This window comes from Macaca fascicularis, chromosome 15 (genome assembly GCF_037993035.2).
Source record: "Macaca fascicularis isolate 582-1 chromosome 15, T2T-MFA8v1.1".
Lineage (NCBI taxonomy): Eukaryota > Metazoa > Chordata > Mammalia > Primates > Cercopithecidae > Macaca > Macaca fascicularis.
In genome coordinates this window covers 103,473,540-103,497,272 of record NC_088389.1, presented here as the reverse complement: position 1 = coordinate 103,497,272, position 23,733 = coordinate 103,473,540, and the positions used below count along the sequence as shown (strand labels likewise).

The following is a 23,733-nucleotide window of genomic DNA, read 5'->3' as shown; positions in this document are numbered from 1 at the left end:
CATATTGGTGAGTGTGGTGAACTAGCATGAGCATAAACTGATGGGGAAGTTAAACTGGGCACAACGTTGGGAAGAAATTTGTTAAGATCCATCACATTTTAAAGTGTTTGGAGCTTGACCAAGAAAATCCACTTTTAGAAATGCCTATGACAGCAATATACGCACACGTGCACAAATCTATACAGACAATCATGAAAGTACTGCCTCTTCCAGATTAAAAATGGAAAAATTCAAATATGCTTGGGAGACTAATTAAATAAAAGAAATTAAATGTCTGCACAATGGTATATTGTAAGCTCTTAAAACAAAATGCTATCGTGATGCTGGATACATAACTGTGAATATATTACAAACCCACTGAATTGTGTATTTTTTTAAATTTTTTATGTCTTCTCTATTTTTTATTTTAAGTTCTGGGGTACATGAGCAGGTTCGTTACATAGGTAAACATGTGCCATGATGGTTTGCTGCACCTATCAACCCATCACCTAAGTATTAAGTCTTGCATGCATTAGCTGTTTTTCCTGATGTTCTCACTTCTCCCTTACCCACCACCAGGCCCCAGTGTGTGTTGTTGCCCTCCCTCTGTCCATGTATTCTCATTGTTCAGCTGTCACTTATGAGTGAGAACATGTGGCGTTTGGTTTTCTATTCCTGTGTTAGTGTGCTGAGGATAATGGCTTTCACCTCCATCCATGTCTCTGCAAAGGACATGATCTCATTCCTTTTTATGGCTGCATAGTATTCTTTGGTGTACATATAGCAAGCACATTTTCTTTATCCAGTCTATCATTGATAGGCATTTGGGTTGATTTCATGTCTCTGCTATTGTGAATAGTGCTGCAATGAACACACGTGGGCATGTATCTTTATAACAGAATAATTTCTTTTCCTTTGGGTATGTACCCAGTAATGGGATTGCTGGGTCAAATGCTATTTCTGGTTCTAGGTCTTTAAGGAATTGCCACACTGTCTTCCACAATGGTTGAATTAATTTACATTCCCACCAACTATGTAAAAGCCTTCCTATCTCTCTGCTGCCTCACTAGCATCTGTTGTTTCCTGACTTTTTAATAATCACCATTCTAACTGATGTGAGATGGTATCTCATTGTGGTTTTGATTTGCATTTCTCTAATGATCAGTGATGTTGAGTGTTTTTTCATATGGTTGTTGGCCGCGTGAATCTCTTCTTTGAGAAGCGTCTGTTCATGTCCTTCACCCACTTTTTAATGGGGTTGTATGTTTTTTCTCGTAAATTTGTTTAAGTTCTTTGTCGACTGTGGGCATTAGATCTTTGTCAGATTGATAGATTGCAAAAATTTTCTCCCATTCTGTAGGTTGTCTGTTCACTCTGATGATAGTTTCTTTTGCTGTGCAGAAGCTCTTTAGTTTAATTAATTCCCATTTGTCAATTTTTGCTTTTGTAGCGATTGCTTTTGATGTTTTCACCTTGAAATCTTTGCCTATGCCTATGTCCTAAATGGTACTGCCTAGATTTTTTTCTATGGTTTTTATAGTTTTGGGTTTTGTATTTAAGCCTTTAATCCATCCAGAGTTAATTTTTGTATAAGGTGTATAGACAGGGTCCCATTTCAATTTTCTGCATAGGCTAGCCAGTTTTCTTAGCATCATTTATTAAACAGCAAATCCTTTCCCCATTGCTTGTTTTTGTCACGTTTGTCAAAGATCAGGTGCACGATCTTATTTCTGTGTTCTCTATTCTGTTCCATTGTTCTGTCTGCCTGTTTTTGTTACTATAGCCTTGTAGTATGCTTTGAAGTCAGGTAGTGTGACACCTCCTGTTTTGTTCTATTTGCTTTGGATTTTCTCAGTTATGAGGACTCTTTTTTGGTTCCATATGAATTTAAAAATATTTTTTCTAATTCTGGGAAGAATGTCAATGGTGCTTTAATGGAAATAGCATTGACTGTATAAATTATTTTGGGCAGTATGGCCATTTTCACAATATTGATTTTTCTTATCCATGAGCATGGAATGTTTTCCCATATGTTTGTGTCCTCTCGGATTTCATTGAGCAGTGGTTTGTAGTTCTCCTTGAAGAGTTCCTATCTGTATTCCTAGGTATTTTATTCTTTTTGTAACAATTGTGAATGGGAGCTTATTCATGATTTGGCTCTCTGCTTGTCTGTTGTTGGTGTATAGGAATGCTTGTGATTTTTGCACATTGATTTTGTATTCTAAGATTTTGTTGAAGTTGCTTATCAGCAGCAACTTCAGCAAAGTCTCAGGATACAAAATTAATGTGCAAAAATCACAAGCATTCTTATACACCAGTAACAGACAAACAGAGAGCCAAATCAGGAATGAACTTCCATTCACAATTGCTTCAAAGAGAATAAAATACCTAGGAATCCAACTTACAAGGGATGTAAAGGACCTCTTCAAGGAGAACTACAAACCACTGCTCAGTGAAATCAAAGAGGACACAAACAAATGGAAGAACATACCATGCTCATGGATAGGAAGAATCAATATCGTGAAAATGGCCATACTGCCCAAGGTCATTTATAGATTCAATGCCATCCCCATCAAGCTACCAACGAGTTTCTTCACAGAATTGGAAAAAACTGCTTTAAAGTTCATATGGAACCAAAAAAGAGCCCGCATCTCCAAGACAATCCTAAGTCAAAAGAACAAAGCTGGAGGCATCACGCTACCTGACTTCAAACTATACTACAAGGCTACAGTAACCAAAACAGCATGGTACTGGTACCAAAACAGAGATATAGACCAATGGAACAGAACAGAGTCCTCAGAAATAATACCACACATCTACAGCCATCTGATCTTTGACAAACCTGAGAGGAACAAGAAATGGGGAAAGGATTCCCTATTTAATAAATGGTGCTGGGAAAATTGGCTTGCCATAAGTAGAAAGCTGAAACTGGATCCTTTCCTTACTCCTTATACGAAAATTAATTCAAGATGGATTAGAGACTTAAATGTTAGACCTAATACCATAAAAATCCTAGAGGAAAACCTAGGTAGTACCATTCAGGACATAGGCATGGGCAAAGACTTCATGTCTAAAACACCAAAAGCAACGGCAGCAAAAGCCAAAATTGACAAATGGGATCTCATTAAACTAAAGAGCTTCTGCACAGCAAAAGAAACTACCATCAGAGTGAACAGGCAACCTACAGAATGGGAGAAAATTTTTGCAATCTACTCATCTGACAAAGGGCTAATATCCAGAACCTACAAAGAACTCAAACAAATTTTCAAGAAAAAAACAAACAACCCCATCAAAAAGTGGGCAAAGGATATGAACAGACATTTCTCAAAAGAAGACATTCATACAGCCAACAGACACATGAAAAAATGCTCATCATCACTGGCCATCAGAGAAATGCAAATCAAAACCACAATGAGATACCATCTCACACCAGTTAGAATGGCAATCATTAATAAGTCAGGAAACAACAGGTGCTGGAGAGGATGTGGAGAAATAGGAACACTTTTACACTGTTGGTGGGATTGTAAACTAGTTCAACCATTATGGAAAACAGTATGGCGATTCCTCAAGGATCTAGAACTAGATGTACCATATGACCCAGCCATCCCATTACTGGGTATATACCCAAAGGATTATAAATTATGCTGCTATAAAGACACATGCACACGTATGTTTATTGCGGCACTATTCACAATAGCAAAGACTTGGAATCAACCCAAATGTCCATCAGTGACAGATTGGATTAAGAAAATGTGGCACATATACACCATGGAATACTATGCAGCCATCAAAAAGGATGAGTTTGTGTCCTTTGTAGGGACATGGATGCAGCTGGAAACCATCATTCTTAGCAAACTATCACAAGAACAGAAAACCAAACACCGCATGTTCTCACTCATAGGTGGGAACTGAACAATGAGATCACTCGGACTCAGGAAGGGGAACATCACACACCGGGGCCTATCATGGGGAGGGGGGAGGGGGGAGGGGGGAGGGATTGCACTGGGAGTTATACCTGATGTAAATGACGAGTTGATGGGTGCAGCACACCAACATGGCACAAGTATACATATGTAACAAACCTGCACGTTATGCACATGTACCCTACAACTTAAAGTATAATAATAATAAATAAATTAAAAAAAAAAAAAAAAAAAAGAAGTTGCTTATCAGCTTAAGAAGCTTTCAGGCTGAGATGATGGGGTTTTCTAAATACAGGATAATGTCATCTGCAAACAAAGACAATTTAACTTCCTCTCTTCCTATTTGAATGCACTTTATTTCTTTATCTTGCCTGATTGCCCTGGACAGAACTTCCAATAGTATGTTGAATAGGAGTGGTGTGAGACAGCATCCTTGTCTTGTGACAGTTTTCAAGGGGAACACTTCCAGTTTTGTCCATTCAGTATAATATTAGCTGTAGGTTTGTCATAGATGGTTCTCATTATTTTGAAGTATGTTCCATCTATACCTAGTTTATTGAGAGTTTTTAACGTGAAGGTACGTTGAATTTTATCAAAGGCCTTTTCTGCATCTATTGAGATAATCATGTGGTTTTTGTCTTTAGTTCTGTTCATGTGATAGATCATGTTTATTGATCTGTGTATGTCGAACCAGCCTTGCATTCCATAGATAAAGCCAACTTGATCATGATGGATAAGCTTTTTGATGTGCTGCTGGATTTGGTTTGCTGATATTTTATTGAGAATTTTTGCATTGATGTTCATTGGGCCTGAAGTTTTCTTTTTTCATTTTATCTCTGCTAGGTTTTGGTATCAGGATGATGCTGGCCTCATAAAATGAATTAGGGAGGAGTCCCTTCTTTTCAATTGTTTGGAATAGTTTTAGAAGAAATGTACCAGCTCCTCTTTGTACCTTTGGTAGAATTCAGCTGTAAATCCATCTGGTCCTGGGCTTTTTTTGGTTGGTAGGCTATTTAGTAATGCCTCAATTTTAGAACTCGTTACTGGTCTATTCAGGGATTTAAGTTCTCCCTGGTTCAGTTTTGGGAGGGTGTATGTTTCCAGGAATTTATTCATTTCTTATGGGTTTTCTAGTTTATTTGCATAGGGGTGTTTATAGTATTCTCTGTTGGTTGTTTGTATTTCTGTGGGATCAGTGGTGATATCCCCTTTGTCATTTTCCATTGTGTTTATTTGATTCTTCTCTTTTTTTCTTCATTAATCTAGCTAGTGGTCTATCTATTTTACTAATTTTTTCCAAAAATTAAAAAAAAAAACGCTCCTGGATTTGTTGAATTTTTTAAGGGTGGGTTTTTTGTGTCTCTATCTCCTTCAGTTCTGCTCTGATCTTGGTTATTTCTTATCTTCTGCTAGTTTTGGGGTTTGTTTGCTTTTGGTTCTCTAGTTCTTTTAGTTGTGATGTTAGGATGTTAAGTTGAGATCTTTCTAGCTTTTTGATGCGGACATTTAGTGCTAAAAATTTCCCTCTTAACACTGCTTTAAGTGTGTCCCAGAGATTGTGGTACATTATGTCTTTATTCTCATTAGTTTCAAGGAACATCTTGATTTCTGCCTTCATTCCATTATTTACTCAGGAGTCATTCAGGAGCAAATTGTTCAATTTCCATGTAGTTGTGTGGTTTTGAGTGAGTTTCTTAATTTTGATTTCTAATCTAACTGCTGTGTTGTCTGAGATACTGTGTTATGATTTCAGTTATTTTGCATTTGCTGAGGAGTGTTTTACTTCCAATCATATAATCAATTTTAGAGCAAGTCCAATGTAGTGCCAAGAAGACTATATATTCTGTTGTTTTTGGGTGGAGAGTTCTGTAGATATCTATTAAGCTCACTTGATCCAGAGCTAAGTCATGTCCTCAATAACTTTGTTAATTTTCAAATCGTGTATTTTAAATGGGTGAACTATATTATGTGTAAATTGTAGCTCAACAAAGTTGATTTAAAGGTACAAAAAATGCTATGCTGTAATAGGAAATATGTTTTTTAAAAAGTTCCAAAACAGTATATGTGGTATGAACTCATTTGTTAACAGAGACCCTATGTATATATACATATTATGTGTATGTATTTCATAACATGTATATGAAAAGAAAAAATCTGGAAAATTAGAAACTGGTTATCTCAGTTGGATTCAAATTCAGGTGGGCTTAAATTTATGTGCAAAGTGCAAAGTGTGTGTGCTATGGATTAGAAGGAAGTTCACTATTTTCCCATATGGCAACAGGCAATAAACATAAAAATAGACGTACAATTATACATTTTCATGATAGCTCATGTTTGCACTTCCCTTTCTGTTCCTTCTCAGTAATTCATGCCCTACAGCTGAAGACATTGAACATCTAACAGGATATATTTTACCAGAAGTACTAGTGCTATTCCATAATATGAGAAATCTTTTGGTTTTTATTTTCAGCTACCTATATAGACTTCCCTCTAAAGTAACTAGTGAATAAGAATTATCTCTTAAGGTAAAGAATCATTTAACTAGGAGTTGTTAGGTTGAGTTCTAGCTTCACACCTCAGAACAGTGTTTCCTAAATCCCATGCTGTCATGTACAATCTTCACAAACCCGCCATATCCAAGTACCATGTGAAATATTACTTATCTGATATTTCCCTTAACTTTAATATAGTTTATTTTTATAAGGTATTGTTACTATTATAAATGGAAGATGGACATATCATCTGCCATAAATAGGTTAGCTACAAGTAAATACAATGCAAACAAAAACTTAATTGAAACTTAAGTATGTAAATATAGGAGACAGCCTCAGCTTTGGTTCCCCCTTTCCCCTGGGACAATGGCTTTTACGCAGTAGCACTTTTTGGGACGTAATATCAGAGAACAGGAGAGGGGAATGGGAAGAATAAAACAGCGAAGGAGAGAGTCTCTCCACCAAGGTGTGTTACAAGCTATCACTATTAAGGTAAGTGGATCTTAATCCATCTGGGGACCCACTTAGTAGACATATAGAATAAGCCTCAGAATTGCCCACTCAAGAGACAGAAGAGGGGCATATTTATCCACCAGCTCTTATTTCCCATTAGTTAAGGATGGCCCCATAGAGTATTAATGCTCCATGTGGTGACTGCAGAGAATGCTGGGGTAAAGGTGAGAATATGTGTGCAGAACAGTCTAGATGCCATCAGGTAACAGCTACAGGCAGTTATTTGCTGCAACAACCGGAGTAGAAAAGTGGAGCAAGAGAGTGAAATGTTTCTGCATAATCTGAAAGTTTCTGTGTAATCTGACCCCTGTCTAACTATCCATATTCTTTTTTGCATTTCTCTTCTCTTTTCTGTGATTATATTTGTCTTCTCTGATCCAGCCTCACTGGCCGCCTTTTAGACCCTCAAACTTCACACTCCTCCAGGCCACAGGGCCTTTGTATTTGGTCTTACTCTACTCAATCACTCTTGCTATACCTGTTTCTTGACTCAGTTTATGCCAGCAACTATGCATCCCTACAACATCACTAATTTAGCAGTCTCTCTCAACTCCCTGACAAGGGTAAACTCCCTATAAAAAGTTTCAAGGGTCTATGCATTTCATCCCTGTAGTGCTTGTTACCATTGTAAATTTACAATTTTTGACCCATATTTGTTCCCCAGTGTATCTCTAGTATCTAACACAATGCCCAGCAATTACCATGCACTCAATAAATACAAAATGAATGAATGATTGATAGTATTCCTGTGATTATTTTTTGACACAATTTTTTCTCCTTCCTACTCTTTTTCTCCTTTCCTTTTCTGAGGCAGTTCTTTGTATGTATGTATGTATGTATGTATTTAGAGACAGGGGTCTTGCTATGTTGCCTAGGCTGACCTGGAACTCCTGGACTCAAGCAATCCTCCTGTCTCAGCCGCCTGAGTAGCTGGGACTACAGATACATGCCTCCATGCCCACCCTTTCCAGGCAATGTTGAGCTCAGATTCGAATAACTAGCATCAATTAGAGGAAGGCTATGAGGGATATTTATAGGTTTCTACTGCCAGGTCTAGAAGACTTCCTCAGGTAAGAAAACATTTCAGAGTGGTTTGGAAGTCTTCCACATCCTCTTAAGCATCCTCATCCCAAAGGTTGAAATTCTATTCTTTCCCAAGCAGTGACCTAACTCTCACATAAAATATCTGAAGAGGATCCAAACACTGTTGTTGCAGGAAGTCAGGGACCCCAAATGGAGGGACTGGCTGAAGCCATGGCAGAAGAACATAAGTTGTGAAGATTTCGTGGACATTTATTAGTTCCCCATATTAATACTTTTATAATTTCTTATGCCTGTCTTTACTGTAATCTCTGAATATAAATTGTGAAGATTTAATGGACACTTATCACTTCCCCAATCAATACCCTTGTGATTTCCTATGCCTGTCTTTACTTTAATCTCTTAATCCCATCATCTTCGTAAGCTGAGGAGGATGTATGTCGCCTCAGGACCCTGTGATGATTGTGTTAACTGCACAAATTGTTTGTAGAGCTTGTGTGCTTGAACAATATGAAATCTGGGCACCTTGAAAAAGGAACAGGATAACAGCAATGTTCAGGGAACAAGGAAGATGGCCTTGGACTCTGACTTCCGGTGAGCTGGGCAGAACAGAGCCATATTTCTCTTCTTTCAAAAGCAAATAGGAGAAATATCACTGAATTCTTTTTCTCAGCAAGAAACATCCCTGAGAAAGAGAATGCGCCACTGAGGGTAGGCCTATGAGTGGCCCCTGAGGAGGTGGCTGTCTTTTACAGTCGAAGCCGAAGGGATGAAATAAGCCCGTCTCCTGTATCATTCCCAGGCTTATTAGGACAAGAAAATTCCCACCTAATAAATTTTGATCAGACAAGTTGTCTGCTCTCAAACCCTGTCTCCTGATAAGATGTTATCAATGAAATTACATGCCCGAAACTTCATTAGCAATTTTAATTTTGCCCAGTCCTGTGGTCCTGTGATCTCGCCCTGCCTCCATTTGTTTTGTGATATTCTATTACCTTGTGAAGCATATGATCTCTGTGACCCATACCCTATTCGTACACTCCCTCTCCTTTTGAAAATCGCGAATAAAATCTTGCTGGTTTTACGGATCAGGGAGCATCATGGAACCTGCCAACATGTGATGTCTCTCCCGGACACCCAGCTTTAAAATTGCTCTCTTTTACACTCTTTCCCTTTATTTCTCAAACCAGCTGACACTTAGAGAAATAGAAAAGAACCCACATTAACTATCAGGGGTGGGTTCCTCTGATACATTGTATTAAAAATTTTAAATGTTTATTCATATACCATAGGAAAAATATATTTTAAAAGAAAGGGAATCCAAAAAATGGTAGCCCAGCCAATCTTAAGGATATCATCCTAGTTCCTTGTATGCTTGTCAGGATGGGGAGCACAGCCCCCACACAGGCCTCCTGCTAAACCCCACACTCTGCACCTAAAAACTTTGCACACATGACATTAGTTACAATGCAGCTTTGATCAATAAAGCTAAAGGAATAATTTATTAATAGGTGAAGGGAAAACAATAGGCAAGGAACATCATAAAGGATCACCAAATATAGACATTGCAGGCAGGAGTGTGGGGAGTGTGTGCTGATGCTAACTAGGGGACAATTTAGCACTGTGAACAAAGACATCAACTCTGTAAGCAGACTATGTAGGCTAAATTGAGGCTCCTGTCATTGACTTTCTCAGAGATCTTGAGAAAATTACCTAAGTCTCAGTCTTCTCATGTATAAAATGGGAATAATAATATAACGTATCTCAGAGTGAAACGTAAAAATTTGAGGAGGAAATACTTGGCACATTAGCCATTGTTGTGGTTATCTTCAGCTGTTGCTTTCTCCCCTTCCCCAAAGTGGAGACCTCAGGATATAGCTTTAAAGAGGAATGGCTCTGCTGCCCACCTATCAAATCCAGTGGGCATGAAACTGAATGACTGCTTGGGAATCTGCAGAAGTAAAGGAGCAATCACATTATCCTATATTCAAAACAATAAGTGCTTTTAGTCTCATAGCATCCTTGGAGGGAATCAAAGCAGAGGGTATCCATGGAGGAGAAGAGGAAACATCTGCAATACTCTCACAGAACAATGAATTAGGGTGCATATCTAACATTACATGCAAAGCAGCTGCCTTTACTATTTTTGTAGGCATATTTTTTAAGCAATTAAAGGATAGAAATTTTGGATGCATGGATACAGATATTGATCTCTTAAAGGCCAGACCTTGCCACACTCAGATTTGTTAGGTCCTATATGTTCTTTTTGCTCCCAGAGATTCCATCTGCCTAATCACCATTCCAGTCAGAACCACAACCCCTTTTCCCTTGGCCCACTTATGCAGACTTTCCCACTAGAGCTTAATGCTTCCATGGAGAAAGGAAGGTGAAAGATAAGGGGGAAATCCAACTACAAACGGCAGTAAGAAAAGATGATGAAGCAAGGAGAATCACTACAGACAGGTTTTAAAAAAACCTAGTTCCTGAAAACTTAACAAATAAAGTAAAATAGAATTCCCAATTATACCATAATTTTTGTACTCAGTCATTAATGATATATGTCTAACATTATACACACTTCCCTTATTTTTTTTCTTTCACAGTTGAAATCTTGATTGGCTTAAGTTTGATGAGCATCTGATTGAGGCTGAAGATATGATTTACATATTTGTTTAAATTATATGAATTTTATAAAACTAATGCTAGTCCTTCATTTTTTATGTTATCTTACAAAAAAATGCAGTAAAAAATTATTCAAATAATTTTTCACAAAGACTACATTCAGTACTAAACTGAACTGTTGTCTAATACATAGAAGCTTTATGACAAAGGCTGTTCTCAATGATAATCTGAAACCCCAAAATCACTTTATGGGCTGCACATTAGGAATATCAATTCTAACTACACAAAATCATAAAAGCTTTTCAAAATATAAATTGGATTTGTATAAAAATAAGAGATCAGAAGTAGATTTTTTTCTTGGGTTTTGTTTGGTTTTATTTGTCTTGGTTTCCCTTAAGGGATAGAAAGCCATATGAAACATTATTTCTTTTCTCTGGTAAAGTATGGCTAGTTCTGGGCTGGGGTTATTTACAAAATCATTGTGAAAACAGATGATTTAAAATACTATTTTATTTCTCTTAAGGGAAAATTATTTAACAAAAATTGACATTATTAAAATTTCTTAATGTGTACTCCCCAAATAATCTATCTATTTAAAAGAAAAAAAACTTTTATTTTAGGTTTAGTAGTACATGTGAAACTTCATTACATAGGTAAATTTGTGTCATGGGAGTTTGTTGTACAGATTATTTTATTACCTAGATATTAAACCCAGGAGCCAATAGTTATCTTTTCTGCTCCTCTCTCTCCTCTCACCCTCCACCCTCAAGTAGAACCCAGTGCCTGTTGTTTCCTTCTTTGTGTTCATGAGTTATCATAATTTAGCTCCCATATAAGTGAGAACAGGCAGTATTTGGTTTTCCTACATGAGTTTGCTAAGGATAATAGATCAATTTTTCCGCAACAGACGTGATCTCATTCTTTTTTATGGCTGCATAGTATTCCATGGTATACATATATATACCACATTTTTCCTATCCAATCTGTCATTGATGGGCATTTAGGTTGATTCCATGTATTTGCTATTGTGAATAGTGCTGCAGTGAACATTCGCATGCCTGTGTCTGTATGATTTATAGTCCTCTGGGTATATACCCACTAATGGAATGGTTGGGTTGAATGATCTGCTTTTAGCTCTTTGAGGAATTGCTATATTGCTTTCCACAATGGTGGAACTAATTTACATTCCCACTAACAGTGTATAAACATTCCTCTTTCTTTGCAACCTTGCCAGCATATTATTTTTTCACTTTTTATTACTAATCATTCTGACTGGTGTGATATGGTATCCCATTGTGGTTTTGATTTGCATTTCTCTAATGATCAGTGATATGGAGCTTTATTTCATATGCTTGTTTGCCACATGTATGTCTTCTTTTGAGAAGTGTCTGTTCATGTCCTTTGCCGACTTTTTAATGGGATTCAGGTTTTTTTCTTGTAAATTTGTTTAAGTTCCTTGTAGACTCTGGATATTAGACCTTTGTCAGATAGATTGCAAAAATGTTCTCCCATTCTGTAGGTGGTCTGTTCACTGTGATGATAGTTTCTTTTGCTTTACTGGAGTTCTTTTGTTTAGTTAGATCCCATTTGTTAATTTTCGCTTTTGTTGCAATTGCTTTTGGCATTTTTGTCATGAAATCTTTGCTTGTGCCTATGTCCTGAATGATATTGCCTAGATTTTCTTCAAGGGTTTTTATAGTTTTGGGTTTTACATTTAAGCCTTTAATCCTATCTTGAGTTAATTTTTGTATATGGTGTAAAGAAGGGGTCTAGTTTCAATTTTCTGCATATGGCTAGCCACTTCTCCCAGCAACGTTTATTAAATAGAGAATATTTTCCCCATTGCTTGTTTTTGTCAGGTTTGTCAAAGATCAGATTGTTGTAGGTGTGTGGTTTTATTTCTGAGTTATCTATTCTGTTCCATTGGTCTATGTGTCTGTTCTTGTACCAGTACCATGCTGTTTTGATTACTGTGGCCCTGTAGTATAGTTTGAAGTCAGGTAGAGTGATTCCTCCAGTTTTATTCTTTTTTCTTTGGATTGTCTTGGCTATACGAGCTCTTTTTTGGTTCCACATGAATTTTAAGATAGGTTTTTTCTAATTCTGTGAAGAATTTCAATCTTGGTTTAATGGGAATACCACTGAATCTACAAATTACTTTGGGCAGTATGGCCATTTTAACAAAATTGATTCTTCCTATCCATGAGCATGGAATGTTTTCCCATTTGTGTGTGTCCTCTTTGATTTCCTTGAGCAGTGGTTTGTAGTTCTCCTTGAAGAGGTCCTTCACTTCCCTTGTTAGCTGTATTCCTAAGAATTTTATTCTCTTTGTAGCAATTGTGAATGTGAGTTTATGCATGATTTGGCTCTCTGCTTGCCTGTTGTTGGTGTATAGGAATGCTAGCAATTTTTCACATTGATATTGTATCCTGAGACTGATGAAGTTGCTTATCTGCTTAAGAAGCTTTTGGGCTGAGGCAATGCGGTTTTCTAGATATTGGATCATGTCATCTGCAAACAAAGATAATTTGACTCCCTCTTTTCCTATTTTAATATCCTTCATTTATTTCTCTTGCCTGATTGCCCTGGCCAGAACTTCAAATACTATGTTGAATAGGAGTGTTGAGAGAGGGCATCGTTGTCTTGTGCTGGTTTTCAAGGGGGAATGCTTTCAGCTTTGTCCATTCATTATGATTTTGGCTGTGGATTGTCATAGATGGCTCTTATTATTTTGAGATGTGTTCCTTCAATACCTAGTTTATTGGGAGTTTTTAACTTGAAGGGGTGTTGAATTTTACTGAAAGCTTTTTCTGCATCTATGGAGATAAGCATGTGGTTTTTGTCTTTATTTCTGCTTATGTGATGAATCACATTTATTGTTTTGAGTATGTTGAACCAACCTTCCATCCCAAGGATGATGCCTACCTGATTGTGGTGGATTAGCCATTTGATGTGCTGCTGGATTTGGTTTGCAAGTATTTTGTTGAAAAGATTTTTGAATTGATAGTCCTCATGATATTGGCCTGAATATTTCTTTTTTTGTTGTGTCTCTGCCAGGTTTTGGTAGCAGAATGATACTGGCCTCATAGGATGAGTTAGGGAGAAGTTCCTCCTCCTCCTCAATTTTGTGAAATAGCTTCAGTAGGAATATTGCCAGTTCTTCTTTGTACATCTGGTAGAATTTAGCTGTGAATTCATCAGGGCCTGGGCTATTACTGGGTGGTGGTAGCCTATGTCTCTTTGTAGGTCTCTAAGAACTTGCTTTATGAATCTGGGTACTCTTGTATTGAGTGCATATACATTTAGGATAGTTAGGTCTTCTTGTTTCATTGAACCCTTTACCATCATGTAATGCCCTTCTTTGCCTTTTTTGAACTTTGTTGGTTTGAAGTCTGTTTTTGTTGTGTGTGTGTGTTTTGTTTTTTGTTTTTTGAGGGTTTTCTTGAAATTGGGAAAGTAACCCCTGTTGTTTTCTGTTTTCTCTTGGTTGGCAGATTTTCTTCCATCCCTTTATTTTTAGCATATGGGTGTTATTAAGCATGAGATGGGTCTCTTGAAGAGAGCATACGATTGGGTCTTGCTTTTTTATCCAGCTTGCCACTCTGTGCCTTTTAAATGGAGCATTTAGCCCATTTACATTCAAGATTAGTATTGATATGTGTAGATTTAATCTTGTCATTCTGTTGTTCACTGACTATTATGCTGGCTTGTTTGTATGGTTGCTTTACAGTGTCACTGGTCTGTGTAATTAAGTGTGCTTTTGTATTAGCTGGTAGTAGTCTTTCCTTTCTCTATTGAGTGCTCCTTTCAAGATGTCTTGTAAGGCAGGTCTGGTAGTAACAAACTCCCTCAACATTTGCTTGCCCAAAAAGTATCTTATTTCTCCTTTGCTTAGGAAGCTTAGTTTGGCTGGATATGAAATTCTTCGTTGAAGGTTTTTTTCTTTAAGAATGTTGAATATAGGCCCCTGATCACTTTTGACTTGTAGGGTTTCAGCTCAGACATCTGTTGTTAGCCTAATGGAGTTCTCTTTGTAGGTGGCCTACCCTTTCTCTCTGGCTGCCTGTAACGTTGTTTCATTTTGACCTGAAAAAATCAGACAAGTATGTGTTTTGGGGATGATCTTCCTGCATGGAATCTGGCAGGAAGTCTCTGTATTTCCTAAATTTGACTGTTAGCAAGGACTGGTAGCAAATTTGCCTCTCTAGCAAGGTTGGGGAAGTTTTCATGGATAATATCCTGAAATATGTTTTCCAAGTTGTTTGCTTTCTCCCCCTCCCTTTCTGGGATGCCAATGATTCATAGATTTGGCCTTTACATAATCCCATACTTCTTGCAGGTTTTGTTCTTCCTGTTTTATTCTTTTTCCTTTATTTTTATCTGACTGTCTTATTTCAGAGAGCCAGTCTTCAAGTTCTAAGATTCTTTCCTTAGCTTAGTTTATTCTACTGTTAATACTTGTGATTACATTGTGAAATTCTGGTATTGTTTTATTCAGCCTTATGAGACCTATTAGCTTCTTTTTTTAAACCAGCTACTTTGTCTTTAAGCTCCAGTATTGTGTCATTGTGATTCTTAGTTTCCTTGGATTGGGTTTTGCCATTCTTCTGAATCTCAATGATCTTCATTCCTCTCCATAGTCAGAATTCTATTTCTGTCATTTCAGCTAGCTCAGACTCATTAAGAACTCTTGTTGGAGAACTGGTGTGGTTGTTTGGAGGACACACAACACTCTGGTCATTTGAGTTACCAGAGTTCTTGCATTGTTTCTTTCTCATCTCTGTGTGTAGGTGTTCCTTTGACTGCAATGTAGATTGAATACAGTCAATAGACATCTTTCCTGGAAGTTTTCATAGGGCCAAGACTTTGCGCAGGGTCTTTATTTGAAGCTGACAATTTGTCTTTGGTTTCAGAGGGGGGTATGTTAGTGAGGTATTTTTGGCATTGAAGCTTTGAGGAAGGTGATCCGGTAGGTGGCACTTAGGCATATTGGTCAGTTGGTAGACTCTTGCTTGGTTGTGTGGCTCCCCTGTTTCCTCATTGTTGTAGGCACGTTCCTTCTCAATGCTCTGAAAGTGTAGATTTCTTTCCCTGTTGAGAGCTGGCTATAGATTATGACTCAGCACTCCTGGACTGCCCCTTCAACTCTGGGGCAATCTCAGTGTTATGTTTCTTCTTTACCTTAGCATGGTTATGGCCAAGGGTCTTTTGCTTGTCTCCTGGGGGCTACACCCCATTGAGATGCAGGTCAGCAATTACTCTTTGCAATTATCCCAGGATGGATAGTCTATGTTGTAGGTCCAAGCTCGGAGTTCCCTGTCTGGTGACAAGCAGAAGGTGGGGGTAGGTAGGACCTGTGAGAGACAAACTGGCCTTCTCTCCTGGAGTCAACTGCAGCTTGTTGGAGGTATGGATGAGGCACTTAGGGTCTTTGTTCCTTTGTTAGTCCAAGGGTTCTAACAGCTCTACTGCCTCTGACTTGCAGAGGTAATGGCAGAGAGGCTTTCAGTTGCCCCTGGGGATCCTGTCCAGGGAGTGAGAAAACTGCTACTTGATCGATAACTCTGGCAGAGTGTAGCTGGAGGCCTGGAGGACTGTCCGGTGAGGAGATACGGGAATGGGCACCCATGTAAAAGTCTGGTCACTTTTTCATAGGGTTGCTGCAGTATATTGGGACCCCACATCAGTCCCTAGTCACTTCAGATGTTTTATTATCTGGAGGTAGCAACAATGAAGGCTATGAAACAGCAAAGATGGCAGCCTGCCCCTCCCTCTGGGAGCTCCATCCCAGAAATGTACAGACCCATTGCTGGCCCAAACACACCTGTAGGAGGTGGTTGGAGACCCCCGTTAGGAGGTCCTACCCAGTGAGGAGGAATGGGATCAGAGACCCACTTGAAAAAGCAGTCTGGCCACGTTTTCATAGAGCAGCTATGCTGTGCTCACGGTCTGCTTCAGCCCCTGACTGGCTTGGAGTCTCTGAAGCCTGAAGGATGGAATGGCTAAGTCAACCAAATAGCAAAGATGATGGCCCACACTTTCCCCCAGGAGCTCTGTCTCAGGGAGGTGTAACACTTCTACCAGTGACTGGCTGGAGTTGTAAGCCAGTGGGTTTCATTCTGTGAGGTGCTGTGAAGTGGGGCCTGCAGACTGTCACTGGATTCAGCCCCTTTTCTAAGGGGTGTGGTTGGGGGGTTCTAACCTCTTGTTTTGCCGGAGGTGTAGCTACTTTTGTCAGGAAGCCTGAAAAGGAAAAGCCCAGGTATCTAAAGCTCCCGGGTCTCTGCATGTGCTTAAGTGGCTGCTCTGCTGAGACTCCACATAGCTCTGTGTGTCAGACTGAAGGCCCAGGTGGAGTGGGTTCCTGAGGGGATCTCCTGACACAAGGTTCCAAAGATCCACGGGAGAAGCATGGGTTCCCAAGGTCGTGCATTCACTCACAACTTCCCTGGGCAGAGGACGATCCCTTGGCTTCATGTCACTACCAGGCGGGGTGTCACCCTGCCTTGCTTTTCTCTGCTCTCCGTGAGTCAAGTTGTTTCCTTGATTAGATCCAATGCATGTACCTGGATGTTTCAGTTGAAGGTGCTATATTTACTCCCCCCTTCTATTCCTCTCCATGACAGCCAAGCACTTCAGCTGCTTCTATTCGGCTGTCTTGGCCACCCCCAAGACTCTATTTTTGTTTGTTTGTTTTGTTTTGTTTTACAGCAAACAAGTAACACTAAATAGAGTTTCATTTAAATATTTGCTTTGGCCTGTATCTAAATCGAGTGCTTTAGTATAACACAGATAGTAAACATCTCTTTGCACCATTTTCAACTGTCCTTCCTTTATATGCAACTGTAAAGGGGGCATACAAATAGTATTTACCTCAAAGGATAGATTTGCAAACAGCATGAGATAATATACATGAAATTCAGAGCCAGCACACAGCCAACATTCAACAAATCTTAACTATTTTTACTAATAAGCAATTTTTAAAAAGACAGTCTTATGGAAGAGATATTGACTCTCTTTTTTTAATCTACTAATTGCCATACACTTCTGTTGGGGGCATTACCTGTCCCACCATTGTTTCCCAGCAAGGTCCTCGAGGTACATCTGCAGGGTGAACAAAAAAGGGTGGTCCAGTGCTATTTTCAGAGAATGATGCATTGTAGGCCTTGATCATATTGGCTTCCCAAAGGGTAATATTGGCCTTTACTAGCTTCTCCTCTTCAATCTAGAAAGCAAAAAGATAGAAACGAAAATGAAGACCATAGAGATTTCAAGGGCATTTTGGCAAACGTGAGACTAGGAATTGAACAACACTCTTATGGCAAGGACAATCCAGAAACGAGGCTTACCTTGTTGTTAATCTCATCCATTAATGCAAGAATAAATACATACAAATTGCCTAAAAGAAGAGCAAAAATGCGTCCCAGTAGCCATTTCAAAGCGATGAGAGGATGGTAGTCTTCTAATTCAGCAAATAAGTCAAACAATGTTGGACAGAACATCCCTAGGAGGGACATAACCATGTTCATCTACAAGGAGGCACAAGGGAGAAACTAAGTTAATGGTGTTTAAAGTTATTATTGCTTTTTGCCAGAATTTTGGAAGATTCTGAGCTAGGCTTCTTTGATCTTTTTTAAGATCAAAAATGATTATTTTAAGCATGTTTAGAATTTGATCTCAAAATGACAAGGACAATATTCAACTCACATTCTCAAGATAGGCATGTGACTGAGTGCGTGTATGTGCCAGTAGTAACAGTCTGTTTCCTGGTATAGTGAAGGTGGCAATTTATATCAGTCTCTACACAGAGAACACATATTGTTTTATGTGGTAACTGATTCTGATATGGTGACACACTTCACAACAAGATTTCCAAAAGAAATGGAAAATGATCAGCTTGAGGAGAAGGTTCAAACTGAAAATTCTAATCTGACAATCATCAGCTAGTTTAATCAGTTAGAATGAATGAATTCCCTGAGATGGACCTATGCATAAATATTGAATTTTGACAAACGTAAACTTTTAAGGCCAAAAAAAAATGAGTTTTATTAAAGGAAATAGAAGACACTCAGAGAAACAAATGGAGAACACATGACATAATGTTATGGAAGCCAACGTAGAAAACTTTCAAAAGTGAAAGAATGGACTATAATTTCAGAGACAAGAGAATAATGCAGGGGTGGGAAGAGGAGGGAGAGAGGGAGAAGACGGAATAGAAACATGAAAAGTAGGAAACATGTGCTTCTTATTTCCTGGATATTTGGCAACCTTATGATGACATTATTTGGCTAAAGGAAGTCAATAAAAAGAATCCAAAACACGTATTAATTTTCTAATGGGGAAATACCAATTTTAAGTAACTCTGGTGACTATCTCCTTTCCCAAATACCTGAATCAAACTGTCACCACTAAATATTTCCTATCTTCTCCTGTGGACTTCGTGGTGTGAAGAATTATAATAACTACCAGGCTATATTTAGAAAACAATTGCTATGAGATTTTTGTCATTTTTATTAAAACATTATATAAGTATGACCAACAGGATCCAAATCTCAGCATGCCATAATACAAAATCAGCATGCTATAATTTTAGACTAATGTAAAGAAAATTTGGCAGATCCTGTGCAAGCTTATACAAGGCCAATTTAAATTTGGCTTCATCAAATTTGTAAAGTTAATCACGAATCTCCATTATTACCTTCATTGGCCCCTAGGACTCAGAGGGTCCCTAAAATAGATGTTAAAGAGATTCTTACAAAGAATAGTTATTTTATTGATAATCAACTACCCATCCTTTAGTATGGTTTATTTGCACAAAAACATAACCAATATAAATAATGGACCAAAGCTGCATGATAATGTTGCCTCCATGTACTATTACAATTATGAGACCATTTTGAAAGCAAACTTAGTAAATGCTTTGAGGTGTTCCTCCATTTTTCATTTTAAATAAATAAAATCCCTCTACTAAATGACTTACATTTTACAAGTTTTTATGACATGACTGTATATGAAAGTCTTTAAAATATCTAGTCCCATCTCTATTGGTACTTCTTCTGAAATACTTAGAATGTTATTTGGAATCTTTTTCTGTAAGTAGATTATATCATTTGCTGTCCAAGATTTTTTAGAAAATTCTGTGCTTATGAAGACATATTTTAATTCTTTTGATCTATACTGTTCTGCAAAAGTTTCAGTGTGGGAAGTCTACACTTCCCACAGCCTAAATCTGCACATACTTTGAAAATGCCCAAGCTCAAAATGACGTCACATCATACACACAAACACTTTATGAACGGGAACAGACTCTAGCAACAACTCATGACCAATGATTTTCTGATTCTAAATGATCTATGTCTAACCTCCTTTCTCTGATCCACTAAATGGGCAGATACTCTAAAGGCAAATTGTGGTCATAATGTTTAATTCCTGGAAAAGAGCTGGCCTTCTTCATTTGAATAGCATTTAGAGAGAGAGGAAGTAAGGTACAGGGCAGGAGGAAATGGAGATGGAGATGTTGCAGTTAGGCTTCTAATGAAAACAGAGGGAAGCCCAGACATGCCCAAAGGTGGAGAAGCAATCTGAGTGTTTCCAGTAAGATTCAACATAGGAATCAGTGGCTTTATCATGGCTGCTTCAAAAAATTCAGGCAACAATTTGATCTTTTAATGACAGATGAAGGATTTGCAGAGAAAGCAACAAGAGCCTTGGACTCGAAGTCAAGACTCCTAGGTTCTCACCCTGACTCTTCTCCTAACTCTGTGACCATAAACATATAATGCAATCGCTTGAGAATCATCATTCCCATCTGTAAAATATAATGATTGGCCTATGTGTTTTTTAATATCTTTTCTGACTCTAACTTTCCATCATGTCACAAAATGAAAAACAGACAGGCCAGATTTAGAAATAAGACTAGAATAGAATGGAAATGAGCAACAGAGTTGGTTAACTGTAAGGGCAGAATAGGTGAAAGGTAAAGTATGGCCTTTTTAAATGTTCCCTCAAAGAAGCATAACCCCCAAAAGAAACAAATGTCAGGTTCTAAGCACATAAAAAGCATGCAGAGACGAACTTCATTTTTTTCCCACCACCCAAGGGTGTCAGGATCTTGCTGTGCAAATTCCTGGGATCGCTTCACAGCCCAAAAGATGAGGTATCCACTCCCTCCAAGTGTTAGAAACACGAAGAAGTTAGCCAGAAACCTCAGGAATCTGATCAAGTGGACGTTTTCCTCTACTTGGGCTGCTTTTTCTTCTGTGATAGCTTCCTGTATCCAGGCAAACAAACAAACAAACAAAAACCCAAAATAGAATATCTTAGCTACATTTTAAAAGTATCAAAACCTCAAAAGTTATTTTTACAATCATCAGAATGTGAGGAATGACAATGTAAACTAAACCTGATATTCTACAAACCGGTGACTACTGCCAACAAATGATGGTAAGTAAGAGACAGAAGGAAGAATTCTTGCAAACAAACTGTGATTGATCTGATATTAGGGTAGTCTTCATTCTAAAAATCTTCATTCCAGTGAATTTTTTTTTTTCCCAAAGAGTGAGCAGCAGCAATATTTATTGCAAAGTGCGTAAGAACAAAGCTTCGACGGCGTGGAAGGGGACCCAAGCGAGTTGCCCTCCAGTGATTTTTTTTAAAAAGTACTACAAAATAATGTTTTAGGGTCACTTAAATATTATGCTTACTCCTGTAAATAATTAGTGAACATTGTTCTAGTTTTTAAAATATCTTATTCTATTACTCATGGGTCCTGTTTCAATCCAGTAACATCATTTTATTACCAGATTTAGAGAAGAGAAGTCTTTAAGGGATAATAGTGCTGTTGTGGGTCATGGAAGATTTTCCAGTTATAATCAGAACCATGGCAAGATCCTGGTAGGCAGAAATCATGAGTTAATCTTTCATGTAAATTGTCAAGATACTGCACTAGCTGGACCAGATGGAACGCCTCCAATTTTACTCTTAGAAATACAAATAGCAGGCTTTTGAAGTTGGTACATCTACCTTAAAGTTCATTGTGATAGAATTAAATTTGTTGTCTGCCGTCTCAGGATTGCCGATCAGGTAGTCCCAGCTCGTAAAGACCTTCCAGCTGAAATTGAAAGTGTTGTCATCTCCACCTCCATCATCACCAATGTTTTTGGTCATTCTGTAAAAACAGGAAGTTTAACCCAGCAGCCAGAAAAAAAATGAGATAGGGGGAATAGAGAGCAACAAAACATGATCATGAGTGTTGAAGTGGAGAAGCAATAGCGAAAAGACATATATTTTATAACAAGTTTGTTCAGAAAATCATTTCTTTTTAAATTTTGTTTTTGTTCAAGTGTTTAAATCATTCACTTTCTTTTTTCTTTTTTCTTTTTTTTTTTTTTTGAGACGGAGTCTCACTCTGTCGCCCAGGCTGGAGTGCAGTGGTGCGATCTTGGCTCACTGCAAGCTCCGCCTCCTGGGTTCACGCCATTCTCCTGCCTCAGCCTCCCGAGTAGCTGGCGCTACAGGCACCTGCCACTACGCCGGGCTAGTTTTTTTGTATTTTTTAGTAGAGACGGGGTTTCACCGTGTTAGTCAAGATGGTCTCGATCTCCTGACCTCCAGATCTGCCTGCCTTGGCCTCCCAAAGTGCTGGGATTACAGGCGTGAGCCACCATGCCCAGCCAAATTATTCACTTCCTAGGACTTCAAGATTAATAAAGTACTAAGCACTGAAGATTTGAATAATTCAACATGTACACAAAAACATATTTTTATGTGTTTTGTTAAACTGAGATCATTATTTCTTAACCTTTGGTAAGATAAGAATTTCTTTAAGAATACGATGAAAATGATTGAGTCCCTCCCCAGGGGAAAAGAAACACATGTACTGACTTTTACACTGCTCCACACAACTTTAGTTGGCTCCCAGACCATCTGAAGCCTCTGGATGGACTAAATCAGGCGAATAAACTCCTATGTAAATTTTAATTCCCCCTAGAATCTCCTCCCAAATAGAGATTACATTGAGTACATTAAATTTCCATCTACTCTAAAATTCTTGAACAAAAATCAACATTTTTATACAACCTTAATGCCAAGTGGTTTTATATGTATATATATATGTGATTCTATATATTTTTAAATCAGTGATTACATATGTGTGTGTGTGTGTGTGTGTGTGTATTTGCTTGAAGAGCTTAAAATGCATTTACTCACAGGTTTATTTTAGTGGTTAGAGATCTATGTCCTATTTACTCCACTTCCTTTTTTCCCTTTCACTATAAATAGCAAAATTAAAATTTCATATGACACAAATTATAAAATGGTCCCACAAGGTTTTGGTTTTTAAAATATTATAGTCATATAAACCCCAAAGAACAAAAGGGCACAATGACATAAAGCTGACATTGTAGGTTGACAGGTGTCTCTAGATCATCTACATTCCCCCACTATCAGCCACACTTATCATGGAGAATTATACATTTTAAATAGGCTAGCATGTAAGGAAAAATAACTACAGATCATTATTCCTTTCATCCATCTACCACTTTACCCTTTGCAAATGGTGATTGTGTGTGCTTTCACATTTGTTCTCTTTAAAATCTCAGCAAAAAGTCAAGGTAGTTACTCTCCTTTTTACAGATGAGGAAGCTGAAGCTCAAAGGCATGAAATAATTTTCTGGACATTATCTAGCAGTGAACCACAGAGATAAGTCAAGGGCTCAGATTTTCTGACTTTGCTCTAGTGCTCAAGCTAGGACACCATGATGTATGAAAAGCCATACAAAATGCCTTTTTTTTTTTTTTTTTCAGGTCAAAAAGAGTTGAAAGCAGACATTCCCCATGGTTTAGGAAGAAAACGACTCCTTTGATTAAAATGCCACTGTCCAATTTTTGCACTGTCATTGAGCCAAGGGAAGGGCTTCAAGTAAAAATGGCTACTTGGCAGATAAGTTTTGAATGGAGTTTTATCACTGGCGAAGTTTTGACCTGAAGACAGCCTCCCAGGGAAGGGAGCCTGAACTGGATGAGCAGACTGGGAATATCTAACATGTGGGAAATGGTGTGAAAAGAAGTGGAATACTGAAAGGAATAAGGAAGGATGCCCAAGACAAACCTGCTTGCAACACGTTTTTATTGAGACATGGCCGTGATAGCTATAAGCTCTACTC

General features: G+C 38.1%; 1 protein-coding gene across 1 annotated transcript in view; it reads right to left on the bottom strand.

The window, feature by feature from the left end:
• The window catches only part of TMC1 (transmembrane channel like 1), a 180,290-nt gene that overhangs the window by 31,252 nt on the left and 125,305 nt on the right, over positions 1-23,733 (bottom strand). The window contains exons 13-16 of the mRNA XM_065530686.2: positions 21,593-21,737; positions 20,646-20,840; positions 17,920-18,099; positions 17,634-17,795 (exon numbers count right to left, since the gene is read on the bottom strand). Coding sequence (XP_065386758.1) covers positions 17,634-17,795; positions 17,920-18,099; positions 20,646-20,840; positions 21,593-21,737 — 682 coding nt within the window. The remainder of the gene's footprint in view (positions 1-17,633; positions 17,796-17,919; positions 18,100-20,645; positions 20,841-21,592; positions 21,738-23,733) is intronic.